This window comes from Sphaerulina musiva (genome assembly GCF_000320565.1).
Source record: "Sphaerulina musiva SO2202 unplaced genomic scaffold SEPMUscaffold_12, whole genome shotgun sequence".
NCBI classification, from domain to species: Eukaryota; Fungi; Ascomycota; class Dothideomycetes; order Mycosphaerellales; family Mycosphaerellaceae; genus Sphaerulina; species Sphaerulina musiva.
Window position 1 is genome coordinate 818,918 of NW_016017394.1, and position 9,750 is coordinate 828,667.

A 9,750-nucleotide genomic window follows, 5' to 3' on the forward strand; every position below is an offset into this window, starting at 1 on the left:
GACCCCCCCCCCCCCTCCTTCCTTCCTAAGAAAGACAAAAACATAAGAAAACTCACCAAAGCAGCCACCGTCCTTATCAACCCCGGAGCATTATCCTGAAACCACGGCGCCGTATTCGTACTCAACAAGACCGCACACGCAAAAGCCAACAACATGCCCGCCATGACCGACGACAAGAACATTTTGTCAATGCGCATGTTGGCTTTGGCGGTTCCTGCGCGACCGCAGAGTTCGATGGTTTCTTTGGGGGAGTAGGCGTTCATGACGACGTTGGTATATTGTTGTCGATGATGATGATGGGGGAGATGATGGGGGAGAGACATGGTTTTCGTGGAGAGGGGGTTTGGTCTCTTTGGTTTCTCGAGGGGGGAGGTTATTTTTGTGGAGGATAGGATGCTGAGAAAGATGAGAGATATCTCTACTCTGAACAAGGAGAAAGGAGAAGACCGAGAAGAAGACGAAGAAGAAGAAGAAGAGGTAGAACAGCCAAGGCAGGACAGAAAAGGACGTGTATGATTCCTATATCTCTTACAACACACGCACAAGATTACTGCTGCTGCCTGCCTGCCTGCCTGCCACGTCTGCCTCAACGGTAGAGCGGCATTATATTCTCATCCATCGTTCGTTCGTCCATCGTTCAAGGAAATAATTTCATATTCCCCTAAACTTAACAGTCTTGACTGCAGTAGTTTCAAAAACGGGAGTTTGATGATCGACTGGTGGGCCATGGGTTGCGGAGAGAATGCGGGTGGGAAACTCTGCCTATACGTACCTTAGTAGTGATGATGATGATGATGATGGAAAAAGGCAGGGCATGGCAGGGCAGTGCAGTGCAGGGCACAAACGGAAGGAATACAGCGTGTTGATCCGACTTCACACGGTACATTCAAAGAAATGACATGTGTGTTCGATCTAAATTGTGACGGCGCTGGGGGCTAAAACCATCTCCAAGCAACTGCCAATTCCAGGGCAAGGATAGGATGTTTAGTCTTTTTTTTTTGCCTCTTTCCATGAGGCGTCCCTTCATGGCCAATGGCCAATGGTGAGTGTGTAGGTGTATAGTCCAACGCAGGAAGAAGCTTGAACAGTCAGCCTCAAAGCGTGTGATAAGAGCTTCTTTTCTATGTTCCTCCCCCTCCCCTAAACAACGCCATTGTCGCAATGGGTCATGTTTTGAGAAGTGCAGAGGTGAAGTTGTCACAGGTGAGTGGTCGGACTTCGGTCTGTTATCTTGCCAAGATAGTCGCCAAGAGATAACATCGAAACTCTGCTTTCATTTTTAGCAGATCTGACAGAAAAATCACATCCGCGGCTGCGAAACTTTCCGCATATGCTAGTTTATGTAGTTGGAAGCACAGCTCTATCAGGAATAACTTGGTGACAGCTGCACTACTCACTCTACCTCCTAGCAGGCCACGCAAACCGTGTTCCATCTTTGCTTCCTTCCATCCGAGCGTCAAATGGAACAGGACTCAGGAGTCGGCAGTACATGGATGATGGATTCCGAGCTAGGCGCGAAATGCGCAACACTACGACGATATGGAGCAAGTGTCATTTGAAGCTTTGCCATATGTATCGAAGTTGGGACCGGCCTGGATCTGAGGTGTTTTTTTTTCCAATGTTGCGTACAACATTCGGCGAAACATTGGCCGGAACTGAGAGTGGTAGCCTTCCTTCCAAGGACCTGCAATTTCGGCCGTGGTTCATCGTACGACAGCAATTCGAACAGTGTTCGAGTGGCTACTTGTATGCCGGATCGCGTGCCAAGACCGAAGGCCGATGAGCACGATTGAGGATTGGTGTCAGCAGACCAGGCCGGACTGTTTGACTGTTCAGTCTTCTCCAGTAGCGACATCATTCCGATGAGAACTTGGTCAGAGATGTGATCAGAAGCCCCGAGGCGGGAGACGCTCGAATGAATCCCAGTGAAAGTGCCATGGAGGAGAGCGCCGTCTAGAGTTCTGCCGTGAGCAGCAGTCAGTCCGCAGAAGGAGACCCATCCCAGGGACGAGCAAGCCGTATATCTCCATTACGCTTGAGCAACAGACTTGGTTCGATCGAGTTGATGACCCCAGTTCCCACTACCAGGTGAGGCATAGGCACCTCGGGACATGCGCTTACTTGGTCAATTGGCTGGCATGTTGACCGCATTCAGGCCAGAGCAGTAGTAAAAGGAGCAGTGGAGAGATGCAGTCTCTGTTTCCATCGGGTGAACCTGCCTTCTGCGGCTTCAACAACGGTAGGCCAGAGAGGTATGTTGGTGATCCTGCTAGAGCGTCGCTACCTTATTGATCCAAGAACACCACATACCTATGGTCGCTGTGGAGGCACCCGGTCAGAGTCAACGTCAAACCTCATGCTGTGCGTCCCGTTCGACTCTTCCTGCTGTGATCCTCTCTTGCTCCCTGGTGTAGGCACATGTAGGTGTCTTGCTTGTGCTCAGTCTCGGACCATGGCATCTTCTGTCCTCACGTCGCTCTCTAGGTCCTTGCTTGCAGTCTCGCAATAATTAATAATAATCTCAGGTATGTCTTCCATAGAGCGGAGATGCACCGGAAGAAGTTGAAGCCGAAAGTCGCCAGTCCGAGCTCGGCCATTGCATTGCGACATTCAGCCAATGATGACAACGCTTCCAACGCTGACCTGCATTGCCTCTTGCCTCCTCGAGAACCACAAAACCCGACGTCAACGTCAATCACTCCACCTCCAACACCAGTCGTCTATCTGAAGGAAAACACTCTGTTGCGCGCGCAACTGTCATCGTCGCTCACCTCGATCGCTGCTCCCTCCACAACCTGATCTGCCCGCCAGCCCTCGCGTTCACGCAGTCGACATTTGGAATCGTACTCAGCCGCGGCTAGAATCGCAGGTGGAACATAAGAGGGGCATCTCTCACGAAGACTCAGCAAGAACCACCAAACGACGGCCGAATCACACACTCACCTCACTCGCACACCGCCACCATGTCATTCTCCAACCTCGTCAACGATCTCTCGCGCCGCGAACGACCAAACTCCGACCACACGATCAGAACACACAGCACACAAGATGCCCGCTCCACCTACTCCCGAGCCCGATCTTACGCCTCGACCGCGGCGACGAGTGTGAGCATCAGCGGCGATATCTCGAGCCAGCTCCACGGCGGCTACTCACACCCATTGGCAAGAGCATGGCAGGCGGAGCGACAGTTGACCAAGAGCATGCTCATCTACCCATTGTTCATCACAGACGACGCAGATGAGATGACGAGCATTGCCAGCTTGCCAAATCAGAAGCGCATGGGCTTGAACAGATTGGAATCATTCCTACAGCCACTTGTCGCCAAAGGATTGAAGAGCGTCATCTTGTTCGGTGTACCTCTCATACCGACGGCAAAGGACGCGCTGGGTACAGCGGCAGATGACCCGCAAGGTCCCGTCATTTCTGCAATCCGCTTGATCAAGCGAGCGTTTCCCCAACTGTTCATCACCGCGGACGTGTGCCTGTGCGAGTACACCACACACGGACACTGCGGTATTCTGCACGAGGATGGCACCCTCAACAACGCTCTGTCGGTCGATCGTGTCTCTGATGTGGCAATGGCATACGCAGAAGCCGGCGCCCATTGCGTAGCACCCTCCGACATGAACGATGGCCGCATCCGCGCCATCAAGCTGAAGCTCATCGAGGCCGGCATGGCACACCGAGTAGTTCTCATGTCCTACTCGGCCAAATTCAGCGGATGCCTATACGGACCATTCCGCGACGCAGCAGGCTCATGTCCCAGCTTCGGCGACAGAAGATGTTACCAACTCCCACCGGGCGGACGAGGACTCGCTAGGCGGGCCATTGAGCGGGATATCAGCGAGGGAGCAGATATCATCATGGTGAAGCCCGCAACGCTGTACCTCGACATCATCTCCGACGCCAAAGAAATCGGCAGAAACATGCCCGTCGCGGCCTACCATGTGAGCGGAGAGTATGCGATGATTCACGCGGCTGCCAAAGCTGGTGTGTTTGATCTCAAGACTATGGCATTCGAGGCTACAGAGGGCATTTTGCGAGCGGGCGCAACGATTGTCGTGTCGTACTTTACGCCGGAGTTTCTGGACTGGCTGGAGACGTGATAACGGAAGACGTTGTTGTTGTTGATGTCTTTTCTTCTTCTTTTCCATTACTGCAGGAGTTGAGAGACATGAGATGACTCTTCCTTACCTGTAACTTTTTTTTCCTTTTCATTACTCAGGAGTTGAGAGACATGAGATGACTCTTTCTACCTGATACATATATACAGCGTGCAAAATACCCAGTTTCTTTTATATTTTATTTTTTTTTCTCCCCAAGGTAAGGTACTCTTCAAAAACGACTTCAGGTACTTTTGAATTGTCGTTTTTATCCCAAGATATCCCGCTTATGCATACTACCTTGCCTATGAAACCAGACATAAGAATGTGTCGAATGGGAAAGAGCGAGTTTGCGGACTTTCCTCATCTATACCACTCACACTCACACTCACACACACACACAGAGAGAGAGAGAGAGAGAGAGAGAGAGAGAGAAAGAGAGACCACCAACCTACCAACCCTACCTGGTAGATCTGCAAGACTGGAAATCTTCTTCTTCATCATCATCATCTGTCGATTGTTCGTCTTCATCTACTGTATCTACAGAGTGGAGGAGCCTCGAGAGTCGAGGGTACATCGAATCCATATCATCAAATTGAACAACGCCTAGCCCACCCTTCTTATAAAACAAATCATACAAATTTCCTTTCCTTTCCTTTCCATGTGGCAGCCCACGCCGATGGAACCACCATTTGTATCAGGTATATATATATAGTTTCCAACCTGTATCCTGTGTTTTCCTTTTCCATTTTGGTTGCAGCTCCCCGCCCCAAAAAGAAAGAAATCTACAGCCTCGCCTTATCTTTCAAAATGTTCGCATATTTACTCTGCGCATCATTTCGATACAATACCGGACTATCCGGGTACGGGTTCGCAACCTTGTGATTCAAAGGATTGAGAACACTCGCGCGATAGAACATGTCTTCGTACACTTTGCCATCGTACTTGCCCAACGCAGAGTTCAGCTGCCAATCCGGGAAATCCCACGAGTCCACCAGCTTGACGGCATGGGGACGAATCTCCTCAAACAGCTGCAAGAGGGCCTTTTGTTGCGCGAGGCGGATTTGGGCCGTGGTGCAGGCTGCCGAGGTGAAGAATTCGGAGGACTCGGAGACGAGGGTGTTGAGGGCGTAGAGGCGGAAGAGCTTGTGCATAAGGCCCAAGGTTTCGGGGTCGAGTTCGTTGGTGGTGGACTGCAAGGTCTCATAGAAGTTCTTGACGACGAGGTATTGCGAGTGGGCTTTGCTCAGGTTGTAGAATGCGACCAGCAGGGAGTTCCACGATTTCTTGTCTTCGTCACGTGCGCGAAGGGCGGCAAAGGTGAAGAAAGAGGATCTCCAGGCGAATGCGGCGACGAGGTCTTCGTCTTTTCCGAGAACGTCAAAGGCGGAGCCGGTGTCTTGGCGTTTGAGGTAGTGGGAGAGGATTTCGGTGGTGTCGTTGTTGGGTTCGTTGCCCTTGAGGACGGAACGGGCGGATTTGAGGAGGTAGCGGGCGACTTGTTGAGTCAACATGTAGTTGTCTCCCTCCCACGTCACGGTAGGCAGGTAGTCGGCGTACCAGCTGCCCACACCGGCGAAGGCGGAGTAACCGTGGCCTCCCATTGCGCGACGGCAGACTTCGAGACCTTCGGCTGCAGTGGAGGAGCAGAGGGATTTGAGACCACAGGATGTGCCGTGGAGATCGGCGAGGAGGTCGGAGCCAGGGGTAGTCTCCTCTGGGCCGGCTGAGCGCTTGTTGTTCTGGTCTGTGACTTTCTTTTGCATGTTCTTCTGGTTGGCTTCGTAGAGTCTCATCATGCCCTTGCCGGTGAAGTGGAGGGCGAAAGTGGCGGCGAGAAGAGGGAAGAGTCGTGCTTGGACCATGGTGTAGTTGAGAGTTTGATTCTCGCCCTTCTCCCACTGCGGTGCATCACGATCTTGGAACTGGCGACGGACTGCGAGATAGCGAGTGGCGATGGTGACACCGCGAGCAAGTGTGCTTCCCGACTGCAACACGATGGTGCTACGAACCCACGTGAGAGTGCCGTAGATAAGAGCGGGAGAGGCAGGCCGAATGTACTTGCTCGTCTTGGGGTCGACAGCGGAGAAGCGTGCCATCATGGCGTCGTGTGGCACCTTGACCTTGTTGAAGAGAAGGTAGCCGTTATCCATGGTATTGTAGCCGACTTTGGGGCCAATGTCACCAGCGTAGACGTTGGGCAGCAGCTGGTGTGAATTCAGATCTCTGATGGGGACGATGAAGGGATGTGGTCCGTAGGGCTTGCCGTTGATGATGAGCTGTGCCATGACACACGCCATGTTGGCGGTCCGTCCAAGAGATCCGATCCACCATTTCGATGCAGTCAAATGTGGCGAGTGAATGGTAAAGGTCTTGTCATCTGCATTCCAGGTGGCAGTAGTCTCCAAACCACGCACGTTCGAGCCGTGGCCCAGCTCTGTCTGTGCATAGCATCCAATGTGTCGGTACTCCTCGGCAGGCTTCAGGTACTTTTTCTGCTGCTCGGGTGTGCCTTGGCCTCGGATGGTGACCAAGTACATGCCCTCGTGGAGAGCGTAGGGCAAGGGCTCACTGATCAGATCATTGGCGACCCGTCGGTCCAAGTCGGACCAGTTGTTGTTCAGGGCAATTGTAGTCAGTCTCTTTGACCGGGCCAACGCCTTCTCCCACTTGTCGACTCGTCCATCAAAGTAGTCTTGATCCTTGTTGAAGACGGGCTCGGACTGCAGCACGCTCAAGATCTTGCGCTTGCGATCGAGGGCTTCCTTGCCGTGGAGGAAGTCGGTCAGCTGGGCGACATTGATGGGAGAGTTTTTGCGTTCTTGGGCGAGAATGTCAACGCCCTGGGGCTCGGATGGCTTGAGGTCTTTGACCCATTGCGGGATCTCGGCGGCCATGGGGGAGGAGGATGAAGGAGGAAGAGGAGGAGGTGGAGAAGGTGGTGGCGGTGGTGAGATGGTCTAGAGAGGATGAGGATGGAGGAAGAGGAGGATAAGTAGTAAGAAGTAGATCCCGACACTTGAGACGCAGACCGAGAAGATCCACGGCCCAAGGTACAGTAAGAGATGGACCAGCCGAGGCTCAAATGCATATGGAGTACGTCACGTAGTCACGGCCGCGCCCGGACGGATCATGCCGCGACTGATTAGATAACGTGGAAGAGGAAGAGTCACGTGGAACAGGAACAGGAACAAGAACAAGACTGGGCCCTTTGCATGTCCCTGTTCCTACCATGGCGCCTCGTATTATCACTCACACTACCTGACCTCCTACATGCTAACTGACCTAAGTATCATTCATTCACTAAGAGGAGGTGCTATCTGATATCTCTTTCTGCATCTTTCCATTGTTTGCGCCCATTTATGTCCTGCTTTGAGACGAGGAAGTACTAATCGGCCAGTCCAGGCCAACCACCATGCCCACCGGCACATTCATTCTCCATGCCCGGCTAAATACCTCAGGCATTTTTCGCAGGTCTCAGTCTCAGGTACCTTACTACGCACGCCGTGACGAGAAAGAAATTCTCCATTTTCGGTGCCCTCCCCCCCCGCTCGCCCACCAGCCAGCCAACAATCAGCCAACAATCCAGCCAGCCTGTACAGTACTTCCCTTCAAGTACCCAACTAACCAACCAACCAACCAATTTAAGCGCTGCACTGGCTTCTTCCGCTACAAGATCTGCGCCATGGCCCAATTGCTTCATGCGACTTCGCCTTCCACTGCAGTCTGCTGATCACCCATCTTCGGCCCTAACTACATGTACTAAACTACTGTATCTACATGTCATTCGCCTCGGGACTCTTCTCGTAGTGCCACCATTGCAAAATCTCTGTCCTATCCTCCCCCGCTTCGACGTGACTTGTTGTACCTGACCGGCCATTTTGATCTCACACTCACAGGTCCCAAGGAGAATCGCAAGCATCATGTCGGCCAACGACAAGATCAATTCCGACCACGTTGAACAGCTCGAGTGTCCACAGAACGAAGCCTACCTCGCCGGAGCCATTGCCCTTGCCAGTCTGTTCAGCAGCTGTGTCGAGGCCTTTGGCTTGATACATCCCAGCCAACAATGGAACAAGGCCGAGCAGCTGTTGTTGACTCGTCTGGGCCTCCAGCAGGCTCGACTGCTGATATGGGGATCCGTGGTGGGCATTGCATCGCCGCCCGCCCAAGTCACCACCAAAGCAGTGCCCAAGAACCCCAGCATGGCCTATCCCGATCTCGCCGAGCCGACCTTCTTCGATGCGCGCGATCCCAGGCTAGACGAGCCTGATCTCCGGACCACCATCGAACAGACCCTCAGTGCCATTGTCGACCGCTCCTCTAGCAGCACGCGAGAGGAAATGATGGCCAAATTTGGCTTGAAGCCGCCCAAGAAGATTGGTCCTATCTTGGAGCAGGCCATGGACACAACCAGGTTGGAAAGCTTTCGGGAAAAGCACGAGCTACTGAAGGAGGTGGCAGAGGATGTCGCACAATTGAACACGAGGCGGAACCAATCGCTGGTCTACACATCTTGGATGATTGCTGATATCCACAAGTTTGGCAACTTCATTGACCTGACGCAAGAAAAGGTCGACTATTTGATCAACTTGCTCGATGTCAAGGACAAGGTCGACCGGGCCATGCGCATGGACATTCGAATCTTTGGTTGGCATGTGATTCCCGATCGCGCACGGACGGCACTGGATATATCCAAGCTGCGCATGTTGCAGGAAATCTGCTCCAAGGACTATCCCGAGTACTTGGTGGCAATCCAGCAAGCTTTAGACAATATCAGTCGCGAGACACGAGAACTCGCCATGTCTTCTTCTACCATCACGTCGAAAGAGCATGCCAAGTTGTTCGTTGCTGCTTCAGAAAAGGCGACGAGTGGAACGAATGACCATCACGCCAAAGTCAAGAAACGCCCCGCTCTTCTCAAACTCTTCCGGTCATTCAACCACAAAAAAGGGTCCCAGCACGAAGCCACACGCCACAGCCACAGCCACAGCGTCAGTGGCCCTACCACCAGACCAGACGACACCTCTCTCGAGCCCATTCGCTCTCATTCCGACGCGGGCCCCGATATGGCACGCCTACGCAGTACATCCATCGATACCACGATCCAGCCTCCCTTCATCGACGAGGACCTGCGGAATCGTCTCGCCAAAATGGACACGCACACCAGCGAGGGCACCAACGACGATGCCATTCTTCCCCATGTCGTCGTCGAGACGTTTGGCAAAGGTGTGGTGGTGGATACACCACTGGCGAGTCCTGCTCTGGTGTTGCGGCCTGCCAAGGAACCAGGCACCATCGACCGGCATGACATGTACAAAGGGATTGCGAGAGTGGAGACGAAGGATTTACATCAAGCTGATTATTGAGGTTTTTGTTTTTGTTTTTCCTTTTTTTTGGAAAAGAAATAAAGTGCGAGCGAGACTATGTAAACCAACAATATGTACAGAGGGTTGTGTGTGTGTGTGTGTGTGTATGTGTTGTTCATTCTAGCGAGATACCCATTCGTTCGTCGGATTCTAGTTAGTTAGGAAGGAGAAGGAATTCATGAATTCATATCAATTTCTATCTATTTGTTTTTCTTTTTGTTGTTTTTCTTACTTGTGTGTGTGTGTGTGTGTGTGTGTGTGTGTGTGTGTGTGTGTGT

At 52.5% G+C, this 9,750-nt stretch overlaps 4 protein-coding genes across 4 annotated transcripts in view; 2 read left to right on the forward strand and 2 right to left on the reverse strand.

Annotated features, from left to right (window-relative positions):
* SEPMUDRAFT_94224 (formate/nitrite transporter) overlaps positions 1-269 on the reverse strand; it is a 1,817-nt gene extending 1,548 nt beyond the window's left edge. Inside the window, exon 1 of the mRNA XM_016910631.1 lies at positions 57-269. Within this exon, the coding sequence (XP_016756628.1) occupies positions 57-263 (207 nt within the window). The 5' untranslated portion in view covers positions 264-269. The remainder of the gene's footprint in view (positions 1-56) is intronic.
* Positions 270-2,199: 1,930 nt separating this feature from the next.
* Positions 2,200-4,285, forward strand: SEPMUDRAFT_152154 (delta-aminolevulinic acid dehydratase). Its single transcript, XM_016907274.1, has one exon. It carries the CDS (start codon positions 2,964-2,966, stop codon positions 4,104-4,106), a length of 1,143 nt encoding a protein of 380 aa, XP_016756629.1. The 5' UTR covers positions 2,200-2,963; the 3' UTR covers positions 4,107-4,285.
* A 313-nt stretch (positions 4,286-4,598) lies between these two features.
* SEPMUDRAFT_152155 (acyl-CoA oxidase) lies at positions 4,599-7,065 on the reverse strand. Its single transcript, XM_016907275.1, has one exon. It carries the CDS (start codon positions 6,998-7,000, stop codon positions 4,889-4,891), a length of 2,112 nt encoding a protein of 703 aa, XP_016756630.1. The 5' UTR covers positions 7,001-7,065; the 3' UTR covers positions 4,599-4,888.
* Positions 7,066-8,026: 961 nt separating this feature from the next.
* SEPMUDRAFT_53657 (uncharacterized protein) lies at positions 8,027-8,899 on the forward strand (the record flags this gene model as incomplete). The annotated part of the gene is made up of 1 exon (XM_016909269.1): positions 8,027-8,899. A coding segment is annotated over one exon (873 nt), but the record flags the coding sequence as incomplete, so codon positions are not given.
* Positions 8,900-9,750: the final 851 nt, after the last annotated feature.

What these genes read in the sequence shown, in the direction of transcription:
- SEPMUDRAFT_152155 (XM_016907275.1), bottom strand. Translation starts at nt 7,000, where the DNA reads ATGGCCGCCGAGATCCCGCAATGGGTCAAAGACCTCAAGCCATCCGAG.
- SEPMUDRAFT_152154 (XM_016907274.1), top strand. Translation starts at nt 2,964, where the DNA reads ATGTCATTCTCCAACCTCGTCAACGATCTCTCGCGCCGCGAACGACCA.